Here is a 24,073-nt window from a genome sequence, read left to right on the forward strand (position 1 = left end):
GCGTTCTGATGAGAAATTGATCCTACCATACAGATAAGGACCAATCTTAATTAATAAACAATAAACAACGAGTCATGCTCGCCGATGCTGACTCGAAATCAGTGCCGCATCAAATAAGTGTGTTACATCAAAACGGTCGCTTCAATTCTGGCACCTATGTACCACCTAAAATTCTCCTTCATATCTATACATACGTTGAGGTTTTTCGTGAAGAATGGAACTAGCCCTGATAAAAGGAAAATCAACGAATGGATTTTCCTCTCTTCCAAGGTTAGCGACCGCTGAAGGTTCATTTCCTAAAGTCCGCATCTATTAATAGTAAGAAACGTGAGCTTATCTGTTTGTGTCTTTTAGTTAAACCAATACTCTCTGCTCAGCACAATTTGAAGCTAAAGCATATTCTGGGTGAAGTGTGACCGATATGAGAGGTATAATTCATATATATCAAAATGGGAGTCTTGCCTAGAAAGTCATACGGTCCGTAAAAAGTGTTACTACCTATTACTTCTGCTAAATGTAGCTCGTTCGAAACATCTGGCTATTTCAAATTAATTGAGCCCATAGTTTGTCAGTTCTAACAACAAAGCGACAGCTCCTGTGTATCAAGGCCGTGACGTCGATCATGAATTATTCTTTTGATACATATCCGAAAAAAGTGGCTTTTTTGCTTGTTATCTAAAAGAAGAATTTTACAAACAACTTCGAGGAAAAAAATCCATCATGTTTTACGTTGGTAAAATAGCCCAAATCAACATCCCACGTGGGGCAATTCTTAATTAATATTAAATGCTTATTACCGGTCAAGCATACGGTGGCATGAAAATTTGAGACAATGGCTTGAATCTGTGTCAGAAGTTTCAAAGTGTGATTAATTCTCAATCTACTGTCAATGGCATATCGTAGAATTTTCTTAATAATCAACTTGAACCTTGAAAACATTGATCTTGAAATGGACATTTTTGCACAATTCCTTTCCGCTAATAGTAGCACCCTTATAAACGAAAACCTGTTATAACGAAAAGGTATTCTTGAAACCAACTTGTCACCATGTAAATGCTACTTGACAGGACTCGTCATATGGAAAATGTTCAAATCTCAGAACCCCGTTATGACAAAAATTTTGTTCTTTCTGGACCCATGAATATAGATATTTAGCCACCGTTGGCGGACGTTAAACTGAGATTTCGAAAATGCCTTAAACATAAGCTGAAAATGCTTAATAAAGGAAAGTCACCAAATGTCAATGTATTTCCTTTTCTATTTAAATAGACGATTTTTTCTCTCGGTCTCTTATTCTGATTGATAAAGGGTTTTTGAGGGTTTGCCAATATGTACAGTTGTCCAAATCCAAAACAAAAACACACCATGGTTTTCAAAGCCGAGGAGATTCAAAGCATTTGTATTCAGTGCTAATGAATGGAAAATTGATAAAAATCTTCATTTTCAATTCTTCAAAATGCTTGACGAGCTTGAACGACTCCCCAAAATTGGAAAATAACTGTTGCACAAAATTGGGAAATTCAGCATGATTTTACTTCGACTAGTTTTGCGTCTCCGAGATTTAAGAGTCGAATGCGAAAAGAAACAAATAATGCATGATGTTGATGATTAAAACAAAGTGGCTTGAACCATATCCTATCTTATTTCAATACCTGTGCACCTTTTTCCACCTCCAAAAGTGAAAACCCGTTTTAGTCAAACCCAGTATAGGGTATGTCAGAGTGAAGGAAAATTCAAGAAAAATGTGGTCCAGCACCCTGATTTGGGCATTTTAGGAAGGAGAACTAAGGCAAACATCGCAGTCAAACTCGGACTATCCGCCAATTGCATTTTTAAAATTGAGTGATTTTGAGTGAGCCGCGTTACAAAACCCAACAAAAAGAATATGTTTGCATGTTTATCGTGTAACGCACTATCAAATTGGCTCAAGCCACAATGTATAACTTAGATAACAATGTAAATTGAAATAAAGTCAAAAATGCAATGCATGCCAGTACGGTTTGGGTGGAATATTGTCTATGATCTACTCTCACATAATGACGTCAGTTTGTTCAGTAACGTCTTCACTTGGCCAAACCCTATAAGTGAAAATTTTCGTTATAACTGGGTTTTAGTGTAGATGCTTTCCAGCTGTTGTCAAAATAACCAGAAGTGACATGGACGGCCGCTCAGTCCCAATTAAATGCAATCGGTTTTTGTGGTAAGTGTCTCCAGCTAATCAGTTAGCTTGGACCATTCATGACATTTGTAAAGTAGATTGTATCAGTGATGTACTTTTCCCACTACATTAGATCGTTTTTGAATGTGAGCTGTTGTTAGATGTAGAGACTCTACATTGGCGATGCCAAGACCAACGCTAAGTGGAAAATATCTTATCTATCGAAGGCCACCTTGCTTTCAACTGTCTACTGTTGGGTTTTTCAGCCGACAACAGATAAAATGGGGTAGAGTTTAAAGCTGGTTAAAGATGGAAAATTTTCGTTGTTGCTTCGTTGTTGCTTCGTTGGTGCACTGCTTCCTCCGCCATTCCACATAATCCCGTTCTGGCGCTCTACGTAAAACGCAAGTGGCTGGAATACGTGAATAGATATGCTAATCAAGTTACTGTTAAGGTTTTCCACAATTGAGATATACTCAGGAAGTAAGCACTAAGCATTATTAAGAGCGCACAGACACCGTATGGAACCAATTTCTTAAGATTACCAATATGAATCGATCCGATCAACTTTAAGCAAAGCAATCGCAAAGAGCAAACTCAGAGTACAAATAGATATAATGGACGGTATCAATATTCCCGTCAGCAGAAATGACAAATAAAACTGCACATTCGGATGCTGGGAGGAATCTTGTCGGCAAGTTTTTGCCTCATGTCCCACGAGAAAAAAACCATCCAACCAATGTGGCGGTATGGTTATGGCGTATGAGTGCGTTGAACTCGGGTTCTCTGGTCTGTTAGGTATGCCGCTTTTGGCCGTTTGCCGTGATGCTATGTGGAGCCATGGCTGAAACGAGCAGACCAGTGGAACAAAAGTCTCTTCATTTGTCGGAGACACGTTCGTTCCACTAGTAAGCTCATGAGTGGAACGCTTCCGTGACTTTTAAATCGGGTAGAATCAGGGGAAATGGAACAAAGAAGGAATTTGGTTAGGCCCCGAGCGCTTTGGCGTTTTAGGAGCAGTGCCTATTCAAGGATGACAGATTAGGTACCCAGATTCTGCCCAAGTCTGGCCTTTGGGGACCTATGTTTGGCTGTTGTTTGTTTCATTCATCAGGGGAACGACAGATGGCTTAACATACAAATATATGCATGACAAGCTCATTGACAAGCCAATCCAATTTAGCGTTTGGTTGACGCGTTCATGCCATCAAATCCCTCGCTTTTATGGTTTGCCCCAAAGGTCAAAATTATGACGTGGACCGCCTTTGAGGTCCTATATATGTAGGGCCAGCATTTGAAAGGCTCTTCACGGACACAGTCTACATTATGTTGAATACACCGGGTTTTCACTTTATCTGGAGATTATTTTAATGTTAGTAACAGATATTGCCCACGGCATAGTCGCTGCATCCGAGATGAAAACTCTTCAACCAGGGCTATGCGAGGTTCAGCCGCTGGGGTTGCTCGTTGTCGACTGTTGTTGTTGAACTGTGATGATGATGTGTGTGCTGTTGAAGGTGGTTGGATTGGCTGGCACAATAGATGAAACCGTCTGGTGCTCGGTTGTGTAATTCTTTGTGAAGTGTAGAATATAGAATATAGTCCTCTCAAGCATCTTAAGTTCAAGCCGGACAGGAAAAGCCTATGCTAGAATACTATCATTGCGAACTGTGATTACCGATATATGCGGTGAGTAAATCCAAGGAGATTAATGTCTTGGTCCTCTTTACTAGGACTTAATTCCCGCAGATGGCACTCTCCTTAACTCTTCCCTTGCGTGTCTTCGTATTTCTCGCTTTCATTTCAGTTTTCTAGTACTTGACTGAGCGGACTATGATCTCTCCAATCTGGCGCCTATAGCTTGTTTATTTTGCACGTGATCTAATTTGATGGAGCGGATCAAAGGGTTTGGGATTAATCAATGATCTCGCTTTCCCACTATCTTGTATAAATCCGCTTAAGCCAGAGCTAAGGTTAGGATCTACACGTTCACGGACTGAAACACATTCATGAATGCAGTTCGTTTGTTTTGTTAGGATAGCAGAATAGCACACCGCGCATCTCGAGTTAGAGCCCATCGGCAATAGGTATAGAAGAACGTAGTCAATAATCTTAGAAAAGACATAGGCTGAGACAGGTGAGAGAAGAGAGAGGGGCCTCCAACACGGTAGTTGAGAAAAATGGTTATTCAGTGGGTTTCATACCTCAGACGCAGTATTTGGGAGACGCAATCTGTTAACTTAAGGCTTGTGCATCATTGCGGTGTGACCTTAATTTTCAAACACCACCAAAGCACCCTTGCCTCACTCCACAGCGCGTAAACCATAAGGACCCATTTGAAAACACAATTTCCATCCACACGCACAGCCCCATACAGCTTATAGCTACACCCTAGGAGGTCAGAAGCTCACTTCAATTCGTCTCCTGGCCAAAGATGGGATCTGCTTTGGAACCAATACAGAAATTCTCACTTCCCGACGCCAAAAAGGACAAAGACTTTATTTAGAATGAACCATGGAAAAGTTCCGAGCTTGGCTGGAATGTAAGTGCCAACGAGAAGATGAAAGAGAACATCGAGACGCTGTTGCTCCAACTCTTCTCGTCCAATGTTATCTTTTTATCATCTCACGATCATCTTGATTACGTTCCATGGTGTGTATCAAGGCAAACTTATTTTGGCCAATGTTGGGACAAGGATTGCAATTCTTGCGGCAGAGTTTGGGAACCCTGGATCTGCTTGAGATGATGATCCCTCGTGTGTCCTGAGACAAATCGGGGTTCGGGGAGGGGGGGAGGGGTGGTGGTGGTGGTGGTGGTAAGGTTGGGTTTGGCTTCAGCGTCTTGGTTTGCAAATAAAGGACAAAGATCAACTCAACAGAAGACTCCCATGGTCGAGGTGGAACTGTCCATTGAGTGTATTCAGTGTACTCTCCATCCAGGTTCCATATCACCTTTCTTCCATTGGATGTTGCCTCAACAGAGAAAAAGTGCATAAAACATACAATTGTTGGGCACATCCGGATCAAAACACTTTCAATCTTATATTATCGAGCTTCTCTCGAGAAAATGAATATCAGGGTAGAAACCCGCCATTGATCGACCAGTTTTTAAAAACGCTCTCACGAGATCCCTTTGCACATCTGGGTTCAATAAATCTGAAAGTTTAACATCAAAGAATGAAAATTGTCACACAGTTTCATTGTCATGAGAACAATGAACCACCCAACTTTCTACTCATTGCCTTCATTCAAAGTGCTTGCATTTCCAATGCTCAAAGAATACCAAAAATGGAAATAGAAATGTTCCTTCCTTTCGAAGGCAGAAAGAAAATCAATGTCCAGGGTTGACGACTCTCTGGAAATGGCCATTTTCCTGTCAAATTGCTCAACGTTCCTGACACCCGTTCTTACCCCACGTCTCCCTCAGAAAAACCACAATTTTTCACCTGGTCATCCCCGTCAAGTGAAAATTTCCACTCTTTCCCTTCTCGTATTCTCACTTCTTGCATTTGGAAGACGAATTTGACACTCGAAAATCTTTCTCACTCGCCTTCAGTGTTGACTGGCCGGTCCCGTCATGGACTAACTCGCTTCGTGGGGACAAACAAAGCTGAGGCATGAATTGCATTCCAGCATTCTAATCGGGAGCCAGAGCACGCAAACAGGATTCGGAGGCTCTAAAACTATCTTGAAAAGTTCGGGGCATGGTGTGTTTTTTGGGGGCAGTCCTTGGATACTCGTACATGTCACCACGACTACACTGTACTACTCGGTGTGGAGATGATTATCAATGTTCCACTTCGAGAGAGAGGGAAAGAAGACCCGCGGGAGCCATTCATGATAACCGATAACCATCGGACAACCTACCCGGACACAATGGAGAAATGGAACGGGAAATGAAGCCACTGACTGACATTGAATTTCACTCTATGTAAAACTCACGGTAGTACGAGGGTATCATGTCAACGCAATCCAACTTGAACAGAAATTGAAAACCTTTTAGCTTCTAATGAGGTTAACAGAGGGCTGATTGACGGATTTGGCGCAAGTTTTTGAAGTCCCGAGTGTTTCAAGAATTTTCAGGGCCAGGTTGGGCAAAAAAGAAACACCCACTTGATTCCGAGGACAGACAAGACTGTGCTAATGTCATTCTTGAGGTCTGTTGTGAAGCGGCGCCCAATCTCCCGGATTTGGAATTAAACGGTCAGGCGCATTATTGTTCTTTCTCGGGAATTCTTCTCGGGAGTTGAGCTTCGGTCGGTACGTTCCGTTGGATCGCATCGTTCATTCATTCGTTCATTATGGGAAGGAGTTGAGAAAAAATGAAATGCACTCAATGGCATCCCTGTTCCAAAAGAGAGTCATTAGAGGTGAAAAATTGAGTCTGTTGGCAAATTCCTCCGCATTTCTCAAGAAAACGAGTTCGGTTATTACTACACGAGGCTGCTGGCTCTCTAGCTCTCTAGCTCTCTTTCTCCGTGAAAGTACAGATACATTTCCAAGCATATTCACTTATTGCTCTCTACCTTACGTAAATAATGCCTCCTCAAACAACCAGGTTGGATACAAGGCTCATGTAAAATAAAATGCTCATGCCAAGAAGTCAAGACCAAACAAACAGATCTTGAAATGTCGTAAAAATGAGAAGTCGTTTCATGAAAAACGTGACTTTACATTTACTTACAGGCACAGTGATCTCATTTCGGGTCTGGCAGGTTTTCGAACCATGTAGAGTTGTGTATGAAGAGATATGCCAAGCCTCCTCCATTCAATTTATTATTTAATTTCTTCTTGTATTTCAAGAAAAGGCAAAAGTCCCGAAAAGACCATTTCTGCGCTCCCAATAAGCGTTATTTTATGACCTTTTTTCCAATTGTCGAGCTTCTCTTCTGAACAAAGTGACACTTGTTTCGCTAGAGCTCAAAGAGCTCAACGTCAATTCATATTTGACAATTGTTTTGAAACACATGGTACCAGAAGCCAACTTAATCCTAGAAAGAGCGTCTCATCAAGAGGCGTTTGTCGAGTTCTATGACGACAAAAAAGCTAGACATCGTTGGTTGCGTTGCATTGGATAATCAACGAGATAATTCTTCTTGTCTTTTCACTGAAAAGCAATTCGTCTTGTGTTGTAAGTAATTTGTTCGGTAGGAAGAGAAAGTGAGAGGGTGAGGGAACTACACAAAGAAAGACTCTCATTGTTCATGGGCAATGACCTTGAAATATTCAATGTAGGTTAATTGCCCTTCCAATGTGCTCTGGGTAGTTTCCAAAATTGCAACGGGTCGATTTTTTCCCATTGGCTGTTGGCAGATTTTCCACTATTTCACATAGTACGAAGTCGTTGCAGATATGAATTCTATTGTCCTTTAGCTCCACTCAAACAGTTGACATTTTTTTCGTCGTCCGTTCCTTTAGTTGCAATACTTCTAAGTGAACTGACTGACTTTGTGGCATCCTTTGGGTAGCGTAGGCCTTGATGGTGGGCTGTGGGTGATATCTTTCATTCTTGGCCACGGACTTCAATGAATATGGACTGTGAACAGATTTCTTAACAAATGAGCCTACTCTGAGTCACTTTTCACGATGATGTATAGATAATTGCAAATGAAGCAAGCCGCTTTTGTAAAGTCTGATTGTAAAGTGACTGGTTCCAAAGTTATACCGTTAAAAGCTTATAAGCTTGGCCGAGAGGACGGCGAAGATTCCAATTTTATGTAGTTGTTCCTCCATAAATTATATCAACTTGCCTGAGCTCCCTGACAGAGATTTTGAGCCAAAACTTGGCCAACTTAATTCATTTGGTTACATCCTTTGATCAAATTGCATACAAGTTTGGGATAAGATGAATGATTCATGCGATATGACATTCTCTCTCATGTTTTGTACGTCCATATCTCTAGAAGTCCGTGTCTCGGCGTAGACGAGAACCAAAAAAAGGGAGTGCTTTTTTATTTCTGCTTTGTCATCTTCTGTTGTGCGGGCCCCGTTTCCGTTCACGGATCCAGGATCCGCAAAGTCTTTATAAAAGATCAAGATGAAAAGCCTCTTTTAGGAATAATAAAAACAGCATTCAATCCCATAATCAAGTGAGTAAATCAATTTCGATGGACTAGTTCTCTTCGACAAAGGCTCTCGTTGGCTGGCTCCCACTTCAAAATTGAGCTGAGTTGCGTCTAATGTTCCATTGAGCAATTCTGACAGGATCAAAATTTTTTTGCCATCAAGCTTTTACACGGTTGGCTTCCGAAATATGCGTAAAGGCCTCCCTTCCCAATTCTGGGGAGGGTCTGATGTTTGATCTCGTTTTTGACACGAGGGTGCCACTGTGGCTTTCAAATTAACTGGGAAGGTTGGAAAACACTCGTGTGTTGAAAATTGACAGAACCCCTGGGCTTGAGTCGAAGCTCTCAATTTGGAACAAACTCGATCCTGAAATTGAAGGTTTCTTGAAACAATTTGGCAAGCCTCTCGTTCTCTTTGTCTGCCTCCGTTGCTTTAGAGAGGAAAACAATCTTTGAAACCCAACCAGCTACGCCCTTCGCCCACAGATATACTATACTACGTACGTACGTAAAGCTCCAGGCAAAGAACCGAAGCGAACTGCACAAGTAGGAGTGGAAGGAGGAGTACTCGAAAAAATACGGAGGAGACCCAGAAAAGAGAGTGCAACCCATTCTCTGAAATTGAAACTTAAACCAAAGGCTGGCTGTTGGGCAGGGGTGGTGCCGTGCTTGAAGCGGTTTTGGGCGCGAAGCCATTACTAACTCTGAGCACAATTTTATGGCTTCGAAGCCAAGGGTATTTGTGCCAGCGACGAGAAGATCATGATGCCAAGACATTCTGTCTTTTATTGTATGCTTCTCATCCACACGTGGATATAGACGTGGGGTTTTAAATGCACTGCAAAAACAAATTTTCATTCTCCGACGGGCTGACGTTGGCTCCCCGAGATCATCGCCGGACTCAGTACCATGATTGATTGATGACTGGGATCTCTCTCTTTTTTTTGGGGGGGGAGCTCTGGAGCGAACTCATTCTATCTGAGGCACGATCGGGTCAGACCCGTCTGTTCTCCCCCCAGCTACCATTCACTTCCAACCAGCAACCCTTCCTTCAACATTTGCTTAACAGGGCGCTCAAGAGTGGCAGGGCCTTTGAATTGGATTCCCCCTCTAGAGCTGGGTATGTCAACTCTCACCCCGTGGTTCCACATGGAACAACCTCCAACTACCGACCACCAGCCACCAACATTGAACATCCATCCCCAGTTGGTTTCTTCCTTACTTGCTAGTCCCCCTCGTTCGTTCTTTGGTCTGTTCCACGGGTGGTTTATCTCGTAAAATACACATATTCATAAGATGCTCATCTCTCTCAAGTCAGGAGGAGGAGGCAATGGGGACCATGGAACAAATTACTCCGAGGAGATAAATCTGGATCAAGCAAACGCAAATTGAATAAGTAAATGCTTCAAAGTGAAACGCAGCACGTGCCAAAAAGTTGACATAAGAAAGGTATTCATTCGGCCCAGTGTTATGAAATACCCACTTCACCGTGATGAAGATGACGGGTGGCGGGGCGTCCTCGGCCTCTCGCTTCTCATGACAAAATGGCAAAATGGCCCTCATTTCTATTCCAAACACGGATGCATTTCATGATTGCCTGGTCAGGCGAGAGACGTTTCCAAGATTTCATCTCTCGCGTGCCAAATCACCGTCACCCAGGATCCCCGAAATAACAAATTTGAGTGTCCAACAACAGGACCTGTCACCATCTTGTACCCACTCTATGTATGGTGCACTAGTTGGACAACCATCTTCATTGCCAGTCTCAAGGGACAGACCCTCTTAGCTAAAAGCCAGTCAGCCTTCCATGCCTTAGGGCATGGCTTTGATTTCACAAAGAGCAAAGAGCAAAGAGCAATCTCCTAACCCGCAACCCTAGTTCATTGGCAACTGCTAGGGCACAAGGGTAGGTGGGGTCGAAGGCATGGACTGTTAGTGGGTGGGTATTTTTGTGTTTTTACTGCTCGCGTTCTTGTCGGGGGTGCAAATCCGACTTTTGTGTGGGCCGACACTTCCGTGACGGATGAGTCCGAAAAAGCCAGACCTGAAACACAATATGGAGATGATAGATTTTTTGATAGGGGTGCCGAGGGATGTTTCTTTTGATGGAGGGGTGGGGTTTGGAGCAGAGATGGTGGCTTGGAATGTGGCCAGCCAAGTGAAAACAAATGTCTTCTTGTGTCTATCTCTCTTGGGCGTGTGGGCATATGTCGGCTTCCGTTCTTTTCTTGTTAGTTTTCTCTCCTATGGATTTGTCATCAAGCCTATTTTCACGTGACCATTAGAACGGAAGCATTGGAGCTACTGAGACGCTTCAAACCGGGAATAATCATGTCCCTTGGGCTTGCTGTATGTCTTCGTTTCGTAAAGGCAAAGTGAAGGGATGTACGTAGATTTCCCGACAGTGGACAATAAAGGAAGTACACCCGAAAAAGAAGCGTTTTTTCCCCGTTCGCCTAGTCGGTCTTCAACCAGACATGGAATGGCTTTTTGATTGCATTATTTGTTCCCCACTTCTCGTCAGCTCCAGTGCAGCCTTTTCAATTTTTAGCCTGATTCCAACATTGACAGCAAATCGATCTTCTCATGGGACCCATTCGATTAGAATTGTTTAAAAAATTGATATCAGACGCTCAAGAAAGTGGAAGCCAAAAAGGTCGAGAGGGTTAGCTCGCTCAAAGCTATTTTAGGGTAATACCGTTCGAAAGCAAAAAAAACGAAAACGTAGGTGTCGTTATTGTTTCATTTTTCCATCCAAAATATAGTGTGTGCAACTTCCGCGTGGGACGACAAGTCCAATTTATTTAATATCACTCGCCCTCCTGGCAACTTTCGAGGGGCGAAACTTTTTGACACTGGAAAGTTTACCCCTTTACTCTGGCGCTTTTCAATTCGAGATGCTGGAGGGAGTCTATAAGGAAGAAGCCATCTATCCCAAGGTCACTTTGCCCGATGTCCATTTCTTCACACACATTTTTAGCCTTTTCCTATTGGCAGTAATCCATGATCATGTGACTTTTAGCCTCAATTCCGTTCTGTGTCACGATAGTTCGTCATTCTAATCGGAACAAGGACATGGTGAAATGAAGAGAAAGAAATCAAAACATGCAATCTCTATTCAAACAGCTTTGTTGAGATCTTCTTGGGTACGTAATTGATTTAAGAACCCCGTTTATCAACATCTTTCACGAAAGAGGTCGGTCGTTGTTGGCCTGCTCAAAAATGTAAACGGACACTTTGAAAAAGCCTGAAAGATGACGGTCGTTTAGTAAATTGCCTCCTGCTTCTTTCTTGAACTCCTCCACCTCCAGCTTCAGCTCCACTTCCAACACCACATTCAATGCCTTCTTCGTGATGGACCTCAACTCTCACTTCTGCTCAAGCAGACCCCACCGCAACCATTCACCTCTCACTGTCACCCACCCACACCCGGGTGTCTCAGCAACACTTTTTCCAGGCAGTCAGTCAGATCGATTTCAGACCTTTTCTGCGGCTAATGATGACGTTCATGGCGTCATTGCCACGACGAGCTTGGTTTTGGGGTGGGGTGGGGAAGTTTTTAGTCGAAGAGGAGCTCTATTGATTACTTCTTCTGTGTATCTTTTGGAAGGGAACTAGCCACATTCTTCTGGTAATAACCTTCCAGGACCATGGGGTGTATCTTTTGATACACCAATTCTGAATTATTTAAGGCACCTATCAAGTGGAGCGTAATGAAGCACCCAGTTCAAGATTGCGGTTTAGCTTATACCAAGCGTTTGAGCCATTCATGGGCTACCAGGCCTGTGTGTGAAGGGAACTGCAGGTGGAACCATTTTTGATTTGCCAATGGAGTTCCAAGAGCGAATAACTTTTGCTCCTCATTCAGGAAATGAAGAACGTTACTTCCAAAAGGTCGCTCCTGATGGACTCGAGGACAAGGAGGACATTTTGAAAAATGCAGTTTCAAATCAAGCGTTCTTGCCTCGTTCAAGGAAGTTTGATTTGGCAAACATTGGGGTCGCGAGCCTGAGGGCAAATAGTTTGGCGAAACTCAAGTTCCACACTGCAGTCAATGAATGTGGGGAACGCTATGATTCCAATGGCTCACACACTTGCTCGCTGGAGGTGAAACCACTCAAAAAGGCAGGGCACCAAGGTCAGGTGAGCAGGGTTGTGGAAACAAATGATTCCTGTCAACCTTCCCGACAAGTCTTATCAACGTTTTTCAGGATTGGTTCTAATAACTCAAACCATTCCCATTTGCTTCTCATTGCGTTCCCATGCTGTGGAAACATGACGACACTAGGGAAACTTGGTCGGTGATATGTGCTCATTACCAAGATCTGTTCAGGTCTATCGCCAACGGGAAGGATCTTGGTACTCATCCCACATTTCGGGAAGCTAGCTTGAATTCGCCATGGATCTCTGATCGCAAGATTCGGCCAGAATTCCTTCCAAGTTCCCAGGAGTAGATCAGGAAGCTAAAAGAATAATGGCCCATGACAAATGAATCCGAAGGGACTGGCAATGAGGATAGAAAAGCGCTCTTGTGCTTGCAGAAGAACAAGATCAAAGCCAAATCTAGGCCAAGAAGAAGGACCCCCAAGAGCAAAGCAACAAATGGAGTGAGAGGAATCACAAGGGAGAGAGGCCAGTCACCACCGACTGGAAGTAATGTACGGACACACATACAGAGATGGATGCGTCAAAAGGCATTGGAAAACTGCAAACTCACATCACCCAACTCATCCACCCTCTGCATGTAGTGTACAGTACGGCTTTACGTACATGCTACTTAGATTGCACTTGAACACTGGTATCATCAGGATCTCAAGTCCCAATGAAGATGAGCTCCATCCACTTCCCCCTTCGCTCACCCTCTGTGATTTGGGTCACATACGTGGAGAAAATGGCGATGCTCCACCAACCAAATTTATGGAATACTAACTACTCGTACCGATTGCTCACTCACTCCTTGCACACACTGTCAGACATTTCGACATGTGGAGTTTGAGCTTGCCATACTTATGCCGACTTTCTGGCCAGATTTGTGATTGGAAACGATCGTGGTTGGTGGATCAGTGGATCATCATCCCCCTCTCTCCCTTCCACAAACAAAAAATCATCACGTCAAGACACGAGAATATCTGCTTGGATGACAATAGGTTGCATGTTTCGGTGACACACTTCCAATTGGAGAGAGTCCTCTTCTTCCTTCTCTCCAAGTTGTGAGTTCCCATGCATTGGAACAACTGTGCATTCATTCCACGGGAGAGAGATGGAACATCAATTGGGCTAAAAACTTTCTCCATCTACACTTGAAGGAGGCTAGTTGAATGGTTGAATGTGTGCTAAGAGGTTGGAGGAGAAGGATCCATACGCCATATTTTTTCTCCTTCTCTCATTTTAATATGCCTAGAGAAATGCCATAGTGAAATTGGTCTGATTTTTTTTATCCCCCTCAAGGCTGCAAACCAGAAGGAAAAAGAGGAATAGGAAAAAAAGAACCTCCGTCCTCACTCAGTCATGGCACGTTCCAAGGATCAGGAGAATAGACTGCCTGCATGCTCGACGGCATGTACACCCCTCTAATACTGCGGACCCCCTAAATGAAGGGAGTTTAGTGTACTATGAGCCAGTTGGACGTCCACCCACCCAAAGACTTCAATTTATTACCAACCACCGGGCGGAATTTCTCAGCCTAACACCACCTCCTTACGGTAGAGTCCTGTACAAACTTACGAGGGAGGTGGGTGAGGTCGACGAGATATTTGTTTGTCATGGGCTTTGTTTGTCCAAACTCGCCACCAAGTTTAGTTCGTCGTCCCACTGTTCCTTCAGCCTTCGTCTCCAACTTGCTCTTTTATTTAGACAGGCGGACGAGTAGTTGGCCATGTCAGTGAACTTGAGGATACATGGGGAATGAAGTGAAATATTTATAATGAAGATCGGAGAGGGAACCCCCAAATCGCATCGCGAATGCGGAGAGAGGGAGAGAGAGAGAGAGGGCGAGGTCTGCTCGCTTCAGTACTTGGTATGCTTTCGGAATTTTCTCGCAATTTTGGCTAAGTTCATTGGAACGCAAGATGCATGGGACCAAGGAAAAGGGGGTAAAAGGAAATTGGAGGGGGGCGAAGCTCTGGACAGATTTACGATATTCAAATTTCAACCATGGATAAGCTCCCTTCCCACTGACGGAAAATATCCTTCATTGCTCTAAGACGGTCCACCACATAAAAAAAGACAGAGTGGGACCAAGATGTTGTGTGGTAAGGAAATGCAATCGTTTGGAGCTGCAAGGGGATTTATTTTAGCAAATTTGAATGGGGTTCCGATTTCTTTTTTTGCAGTGGCCACGATATCCTTCTTGGGCTGGATTTAATCTGTCTATCGGCAAAAGCCAAGTGGTTCGCTTTTCATTGGTGTCAAGTTGTGAGTTCGAGCCAGATTTGTTCTCAAGTTGACGCAGGGTCGGAACCAGAGGCTAAACAATGTGTCCAACTTAATTTGAGGGTGCTTTGACTCACCCCTTGTTCCACGTGAAAAGTCATCTCTATTCTTATTTGGACGGTAAGTGTCCAAGTTGATCCTGGAAAATCTTGAAAGGGTCAGGACTCCCAAAATGACGTTTGCGCCGGCATTGCCCCTTGGGATTTGTAAATTGTGTCAAGCGCGTCAAGGTGTTGTTCTGATCCTGGTGTGAGCATAATCGGGTTAATCTTAGGTGGAAATGGGAAAAGCAGGCTTTTTTCGTTAATGTCACAAAAGTTTGCCATCTCAGCCAAAGTTGGAGACTTTTATTACCCTTGGCAAATCTAGTCACCCTTAATCCCCTCGGGTTGGTCGGAAAAATAAAATATTCAATTGCGAGACCTAGGAATTCGGACAATGAAGGCACTGGGTAGGCTATCATAGGTAATGTGGGCCTGAATCAAGTGGATTGGAGGCATAAAACTTTCGTTTCATGTCATGGTAAACTGTCCTCTCATTACCTAATCCCAAGCATCGATAAATCCGTTAATAGTCTTTCAGTGCTCATTTGCCGCATTTTGGCCTCGTTCTCGTCATCGCTCTTGGAGAAGAAGATGCCCAATGACTCAGGCCTGTGAATGGAGTATCTTAGTACTATTAATGCCATTCTTCGGGAGAACCTTGCCGAGGTGATCCAATTGACCGGAATGGTTGGATAAAACACAATACAAGCTCATTCGAGAGGAGTCATTCATTACGCGATAGAGGCGGATCGGTTTTTTTGCTATTGTGAGCGTGCACGTGTGTGTATGCACTCCATACTAACCACAACAGTCAATGACTAATGAAATGGGCCCTCAAATGTGACCTTGCCCATCTATTTGGGTTATATGAGCCAAGAATAACGGCCATCTAAAGCTTGGGTTGTACGTGTGTCCGTGCAATATACTACAGTCCAGGCTCTCGTCGGTGTGATTGCCGGCCATCTACCATTGGTCTGACAGCCAAATGTGAAAGGATTTAAAACCAAATTAATGTTAGGAAACACTTCGCCTTTTGTGTCAGGCCAATTGTTCCTGCCAACGGGCGAATATTGGAGTCTTTCTGTACGAAGATTACCCAGGGATGAAACGAAAATAGCCTAAGCTTAAGAGAGAACCTGGTTTTGGTGTCGTCCAACTTTCTGAAAGCAATTAATTGGGCTCATTTGGACCCTCGTGGCCAATGGCGTGGAACACTTTGGTCAAGCAAGGATTTGCCCACCAACTTCCTCCATCTTCAATGGAAGGGAATGAAAACTTATTCTCATAATGTTTCAGAGCTCCCATAACTAGAGTAGATTATTCACATTTGGCAGATGGAATCGTTGGTGTTTTCAGTGGACCTGGAGGCTCTGGAGAGAACTTGCATTTTTCCTCGCAGAAAAACTGCATCTGTCCCAATTTAGCCCAAGGACTTTCGAGTGGAGGGGAAAGGGGATGGATATTGTGAACTCGTTTACAGTGCGAGCACTGCCCATAGTCCTGTCCCGTCGTAACACTAACCATTTGTGTTTCATCTCTGTCTTGTTTTAGGCCATTAGCTTTCACAATATACGAGGCCTGGCCGTGGTTATGACTCAATGTCCTCGGTCTGGTCCATGGCTGGCTCAGGAAGCACCACAATCATTCGGGGCCCCACTTCCCTTTGTTAACGAATCTTTTGAGATCGAGAAATCTACTCGAGGTCCTTGAACCTTTTGAAGTTTAACACCACACATTTATTGGTCCAACATTTTCCAAGGCTAACAGAGACTGCTTTTTCTCTTCTAGATGATTCAGTGTTACCTGTTCGCACCTACATCCAACCCATCCGGTCCAATTTAACGTTACCCTGTTCCCAAGTGTCGGAGGAATCCTACATCACCAACTTGGAGTGGCTCTGCTATGGCTGTGGCAAGACCAGACACGACCATCTCAACTCAGCCAATCATGCCAAGGACTATCCATCCACACCCAGAACCCAAGTGAGGAAGGTCATCGGCTTCGGGAACGAGGGCAAAATGGTTCTCTTGCCCACCATCGTCAAGGAATACTCCCATCGGATCCGTCTGGTTCACAATTCCTCAGACGACGCCCAACTCAAAGAAAGTGGAACAACGACAAGTTGTGGGAAACCGAACGACGAATGACGCAGATCAGGGGCCCTAGCAGAGTTACCGTACAGTAGAATGGATTGGTGTAACTTATTTGTTACGGTATGTTTTCAGTTTCGTCAAAGAAATCCCAAGTTCTTTTCGCCAAAGAGGCATAACTCTTGGCATCAACCACTGAATGAGTATATGGGCAAGGCAAAGAAATACGTAGAAATAAGGAATGAGGGAAAGAGAGAAAAAGATCACACAAGACACACATGTTGCCATTAGGCGGCATGGTTGGAGTGGCTTCGATGTCAATGCATGATTAGATTCCATGCTCTCTTGGATAGTGGGCACATAATGGCCTTGCCTCGGATTTGTAGGCTCGGATTCCATGTGAAATACTAGTACGTGCTTATTTGTTGAGGGGTCACGTTACCCAAAGGCCTTAGAAAGGTCGCCATGAGAATGTTTGAGCCGAATGTGTATGTGTGTACGTCCGTGTTGCTCTCTGTCTTTTAAGCAGGAATGAGGAAGATATCTTCAAAGACCATAACATCTTCACATTATATAGAAACTGGTTCGCAGAACTTGGAGGAAAAACGAGACTTTCGCTTCTTTGTTCCACCAGCTGGCTCGTCTTTGTCTGGGACCACTTGAGATCCTTCGTTTACTTTCACGATCAGATCACCCAACAGAATAAAGAATGGTTGACCTTCTTTCATGGTCAGTTGAACTTTGCCAATGGATAAACTCTGTTGCTATTCAGCAATATCGAGCGATCGGTCCATCCTTTGTTAAGGAGTCGTGTTTCTTTTTCTCTCTTTTCTTCTTAGTCTGGGCAAAGGACATGGAACAACTTTCACCACTAGAACTCGGGGTGTGTAGAGAAGAAGATTTTTTTGCTCTCGCCGGTTTGATGGTCCACCTCTGTTAGCCCCCCCCCCACACACACACTTTTTGGCCACATAGGGACCACTGGATCATAAAAATTAGGACATCTTTATTACAGACCGTCAGATGCAAAGGCCACCAAGGTCATAAACCAGGTTTACACTCTTCATGAAACAGTGAATCTGGGGTTTCATCTATTGACATATCTGGTCCAGCTTACTTGATCCCCTCCACATGATTTGGGACATCAAACCCACAATGAATGACGTCCCTCAACGTATTAGGATCATGCTTTTATAGCAAGGGATATGATCTCGTTGGTCCAAACGGCAAATGTGTTATTCATTGTACGAATATGTTTATGCTCTGCAATGTATTGTAGCAATTCCGATGAGATATAAAGCCCCAAACATTGAGGACAATTTCTCTCTGTTTCAAACCTTTGAACAAAACGTGAAAGTATCTTTCCAAGAAAGTGCTCGGCAAAGCTTAGTTTCTTCTGTTTCTGACATGTGGTGATGATGGGAGCGCTTTATTTTTGGCAATGTTTTCAAATGGAAGCAACATATTCCTTCGGCAATCTTCAAAGGACTTCAGGATGTAAAATGCAAGCCTGAAATTTTACATGGATATAAAAACGAGGTTTTTTTACGTACGTGTCAAGGCCTAGGGTTTCCTTCTTTGCTTAAGAAGAAGAACGAGGTTGGGCAAGCCAAGTTTTCTTAAAGTGCTTCTTTATCATTAACTTAGCTCCAAAATGTGACCCAAAAACATAAGGTTCAGAGTTTTTAACGAGAACAGCCACGAGAATATTCAAATCGACCCAAGTATTAGAAACACCTTTATTCGTCCCATATAAGCTACTTAATGGGACTCAAAGTCAGTATTTCAATACCTGTCTTCCAAGTCAGTGTTTTCGTTCAAGGAGTGCTACCTTCTGAAACCCATTGAAGATTGTGGCAATACTACACGAATAAGTTCCAAGGTTCCCACTGTCAATTTCCCATTCTTATAAAAGAAACTATGATGACTGATGTTCTTTGAGGTTCCTCATTTTTGTTTTTGGCTTTGATGTCATGTCCTATTAGGTTGCCATGACTTGACGAAACCATCTTTTAATGGACATCATCTTGTTCCAAAGCCAATGGAACGAGTTTTCGGGCCAGAACAATGAAGCAAGTATTATTACAGAGCAGTATAGCTAATGTCTTTCTCTCTATCTAGCTGGAACAGGCTTCCAATAAAGCTTTCAATTTCATGACAGTGTTAGTTAACCGAAACCATTCCCAAAACCCATCTTACTTAAGGGTTTATACATATACTACATATTCCCTACTGTCTACCGCTTTATTTGCCCCTTATTCAATTCCAAAGCAGCGGGCTTTTTTCTTCGACTAATCCGGCTCCTCAGCACTTTTTTTGAGGTCCAATTCACCATTCTTGTTCAATTTTCCAATACACACGCTGTTCGCGCTCGGCACGTAGTTTGATGATGGTTTTGTGGTTGAGCAAAAAGTTTCGGCCCGGTACTTTCCTATACCTATTTTCTGAACCTAAGTCCAATTGAAATAGCTCGTCTTTGGAGAGGCGGAACTGAGGTTGGAAACACATTTCCAGAGCATTGGGAACTCAGAATCTCACAGCTCTCTCTCGCACACCTTTTAATTTGACGTTCAAAAGATCGAGTGGGAGAAAAAGAATCGTCTCCATCTTTATTATCCTGATTTGAGATTTTGAAACCTCAAAAAAAGTGCTAGCTCATGTTGGCCCATTTAAATCAGGAACCATGACCGTCCTTGAATAAAAATGCAGATGGAAAATTTAAGATCGCGATGGCAAAAACTTTCCTCATTAGCTCGACTGGGACGCGGGTCTTGAACCTCGGGTGACGCTTTCCAACTTTTGCCATTGACATCAATCATTCCTAGCCTCCAACTCCAAACGGGTTGAAAACTAGCAGTAAAGAAAACTCAATAAGATGTGGAAAATAAATCAAGAACGCCTTAACATGGTCTCTGTCGTTCCAGATGTGCCAGAGCCTCCAGGTCGGCCATTGGTCAATTCGTTCACCTCACGATCCGTGAACCTATCCTGGACTCCACCAGCTGAACTTCACCACACTTCGATCCTTTACTACTTGATCGCCATTCGCGAAGGTGAGGATGGTCCCTGGGATGGAACACGGCTCGTGGAAACGCCAGATAACGGAACAACCTTTCAAGTGAACGAACTAAAGCCCTTCACTACCTACAGTTTTAAGATCATGGCTATGAACATGATTGGCCGATCCGAGTACAGCAAGCCATCATACTACACAATGACGCTTAGGACAGGTAAGGCACTTCCGGATCCGGAGCACGCCATTCATCCATCTTTATAGACCGTGAGTTTAAATATAGACTCGCCGGGATCAAGTTCGGATCGAGCCAAAGTTTTGTCATCGCAAGCAGCTATAATATGCATTCTTTTTCATTGTTATGCTAAGACTTGTGCAAGATATATTATGTCGAGGGGAAATCAGAATTGTTTTTTTCCTTCTTCGTTTTGGGCTGACTTCTTACTTATTAGGATTGTTTTGTTCTTTGAATCTTCGTGTGACAAAGCTGATTTTTCATTTCTCTCTTCTCTCAATCGTTGAACCCTGGTAAATGAAATAATGCTAACCCAATGATACAGCGAGGGTTGCAAGTACTCTTAGGGTTTATCCAGAACAATACTGAACAAAACGCTGGATTTATATTCCATACATCGGGGGGTTGATATACATCGTTGCTTGAGCTAACCAAGTAGCTCGAAATAGCATCCCACTATAACCCCCATTTCAAGCCTCGTGTGATGACCTCATTTTTTTATCGAGATAATCAATGACATTAAAGTTTTAACCAAAGCACTTTTCATACCGAATAATGTCTGAGACCAAACCGAGTTAATTTTCTCTAACCTTCTTTTGATGATCCATTTCGACACTCCTATGCGACGTCGAGTATCTTTGAGCTGAAAGAACGCAATCAAAGGGTTTAAAAACTTTCATCTTCTTGTCTTCCGTTTCCAAAGCAAGCTCCTACAACTACTAGAGAAACTCTGGTTGAGCTGCTACCTATATGTGTGTACTACAATAAGTTTGAAGTTTCCACCAACTCATCCGAAGAATTCATGTCCATAAAGTGTCCCATCTTTCAATTTTCTCTCTTAAACACCTTCTGTGAACAACATGTTCGCACTTGAAGTTGGTTCTTGAACCTTCATTACTCATTGGGACCAATTGCAGAACTGGTAATAGATGGCTTGAAGGATGTTCAACATCCTCATCTCATATTTGCCACACATTTCGTATATGTTGTGAACGAGGCATTTACAAACTAGAATGTCAGGACATTCTTGACTGTGAGAAGCCTTGGGGGAATAGAAACAGACTTTTTGCCCTCAAGTCCCCATCAACGCGTTCTCAAAGTCGAAGCTCCTTTCTCCATCACTGATGACAAACGCCAACTGAGTGACATCCAAGATGCTCCTCTCCATTCACAACAGGGGGGAAAATGGCACTTTATTTTCTAAACTAAACCATTCCAATTGAACCCATATCAGATGGGAGAATAATATGTCGTCCAACCTTGATAATATCGACGACAACGACGTCCATATATGTATACGTATATAACATTATTTTGAGAGTACTGTAAACACTTACGTATGCATCAGATTGATGATCCTGGAAACGCAAAGTGAGAAACTGTTCCGAGCCTCTAGTTTTGTGTCAAGGATCCTGAACCGTTGTTTACTCACTGATATTTTTCTATCTTATGGAAATAAGGAAATGCTAGCATACTGACAAGTTTGTTCTAGGTCGACTAGACACTTTCGTGGGTATGTTTTATGAATTTATGACTTTGGAGCCACGTCTCATCCTTCCTGTTTACTTAAAACGTTCTGTGGACGGAGGTTGTATAAAAAAAAACTTGGTGCGTAAGCTTTATTTAGGCGTCCTCTCTCGTTTTTTGGTCTGCCCTAAAAACGTGATCTGCTCAATTTGCATGAGGAGGGAATGAATGCATTTTGTGAACTATTATGCAGACTCAGGGAAAAGATTTACTATGCCAAAGGAAGATAAACACGTTTACTTCGCGAAAAGCGAACTCAAATGGGATACATGTTACACTTGGAAGTACTTTCATGGACCAAGAAAAGGGGAAGAAAAGGGGTTACCTTGTGTTCAAATTGGAACAAGCCAGCGAAGGGGATGGATCGCCATGCTCGAGATGGTTTATCTTTCAATAAGCCCAATATTCAGTATCGAGCTAGGCTGAATATCAGAAATTACTTGCAGGTTGTCTTAATTATAGCAGCTCGGAAGGCTAATTGGTTGATCCTGTTTTCTTCTCATGCCAAATTGAGTGGAACACGGCTGCCCAGGGCATTTCAGCCATTCACAACGTCCCAGTCGATCTCTCGAGTGTTTGTTGTCATTGCACAAACCCTTACTGATGCAGTTTAGGAACGGGATGTTGCATTAGCATAATGCGACAGCTTCCCACCCTTTTAAGTCAATCTGGCACAGGGAAGGTACCAAGATGAAAAGTACCTTGTATCGCCCTGAGATTCAAGTGTTCGAGCATGATCTCACATTTGCAGTGGTAGCACTTTTCTGGATACATGGAACCAATGAGGCTAAGATGAAAAAGAGAGGGGATGAGATACATAGTACTTGGTTCCATCTGTGAAACGAAATTGGACGAGGAGGAGTGTCTTGCCTTGAATGGAGATCAAGATTCTATTAAGAACTGGCTTCACTCTCTCTTTTCGCGGATTGCGAAAACTCTCTAGGTATTGAAAGACTTTGCTCGGTTGACATTATCAAGCAATCATCTCCTTCCCTCTGCTCTTTTCCCAAGGTTAGATTTAATCAACTAGAGAAGAAGGAAGGAAAAACCTGCAATCTTTTGTCATAGAAATCGTTCCCACTTCGCGCTCAGAAGGCTGAAAGAAGAAAAAATAGCCGAACCAGGTTTGATTGCAACTACCATGGTGTATAGTCATTACTTGGCAACCTTTTATGCACAACGAGGTTTGGATGTCTACCGACAATGGCTGATTGTTGTGCTTGAAGCACTCATCCTGGGTTACCCGGGTTTTCCAATGTTTGAGTATTCATTTCCATCCATTGTGACTCAGCCAAAGTCACTCTCAACTGGACTCTGGCGAGTGAATCAGAATGGCAACAACCAACGAGTAAAGGAAGGAAGGAATGAGTGAATGAATGAATGGGAATGTCCGTTTGATTTATGGCCTTATTTACTTACTCAAATTGGCGTCTTCACTGACGTTTTAGCAAATGGGCCAACCACGAGATTCGTCTCTTTCTCATTTTTCAATGAAGCCCTCTCTCTCTCACTCTTTCTCTGGCGATGAGAGCGATGAGATTGGAACGCATATGATGGGCAACAACACCCCGTCCTATTTGACATGTTTTTGTTGCCGTCACCTCAAAGAAGTCTTTCTAGTCAGTGAGGAACAATGTTGGTTGGCCTCATTTCTCCATGAAAACATCATTGTGCATTAAATGAAGGTAAACTTTCATTTGGAAGACCCAAGCGAAAGTATTTTTTGGGTGAGCGTCTTCCTTCATTGGCACATGTTATGAATTTCAAAATGACTGCAAATCATCGTTTCCCACCAAATTCAAAAGCTCGCATTGAGCATGGGACAAAACGTACAAAGTGTGTTATTTGTCGTTAAATAGGGTTGGTTTTGTGTATTTCAGTTCCCAGTGGTCGACCCATCATCACAGCCGCACATAATGTCTCGTCAACTTCGATCAAGATCAGTTGGCGGCCTCCGTCGGCCTCCAGTATCCATGGGGAGTTCCTCGGCTATCGGATCGCTTATCGCCGCCATTTTGAAAATGTTCAGCGAACCGAGGAAGATGTACGGGAAATGCTTATCAAGGATCCCAAGGCAGACTTTGCCGTGATCAAGAGCCTCATGGAATTCGCCAAGTACCTCGTGTCGGTCCAAGTCGTCAATCCCGAGGGATATGGACCCAGTTCCACTGTTGAAGTCTCGACCGATGAAGGGGGTAAGTTTCAATTCTGCTCACGTTGACAAACACAAATTCCGACATGTCTTGAAGTGCTTGCTTCTCCTTGAATGCAACGAAGGAACGTCAACATCGTCTGGCTGGGAACATTGCTCGCATAAGAGAGTGTTCCACGTCTGTTCCATTGTCAAATTGAAGCTTGCCAAAGACTGGAGCGTAGGAACTGGATCCCAACCAAAAGTGTTTCATATGAGTGGCATGGCTAGAAATTATCACCAGAGTTGGGTTATATTTTTGTTCCAAGTAACTTTGAGTGGACCACGGCTGGTTCTGGAAGGAAAAATTGGGTCGCAT

General features: G+C 43.3%; 2 protein-coding genes across 2 annotated transcripts in view; both read left to right on the forward strand.

The window, feature by feature from the left end:
* LOC131886791 (uncharacterized) overlaps window positions 1–16,845 on the forward strand; it is a 31,146-nt gene extending 14,301 nt beyond the window's left edge. The window contains exon 2 of the mRNA XM_059235194.1: window positions 16,487–16,845. Coding sequence (XP_059091177.1) covers window positions 16,487–16,845 — 359 coding nt within the window. The remainder of the gene's footprint in view (window positions 1–16,486) is intronic.
* Window positions 16,846–19,627: 2,782 nt separating this feature from the next.
* Window positions 19,628–24,073, forward strand: part of LOC131886513 (tyrosine-protein phosphatase 99A-like) — an 11,423-nt gene continuing 6,977 nt past the window's right edge. Inside the window, exons 1-2 of the mRNA XM_059234875.1 lie at window positions 19,628–20,018; window positions 23,444–23,758. Coding sequence (XP_059090858.1) covers window positions 19,664–20,018; window positions 23,444–23,758 — 670 coding nt within the window. The 5' untranslated portion in view covers window positions 19,628–19,663. The remainder of the gene's footprint in view (window positions 20,019–23,443; window positions 23,759–24,073) is intronic.

Source organism: Tigriopus californicus, chromosome 9, assembly GCF_007210705.1.
Source record: "Tigriopus californicus strain San Diego chromosome 9, Tcal_SD_v2.1, whole genome shotgun sequence".
In the NCBI taxonomy this organism is placed as follows: Eukaryota; Metazoa; Arthropoda; class Copepoda; order Harpacticoida; family Harpacticidae; genus Tigriopus; species Tigriopus californicus.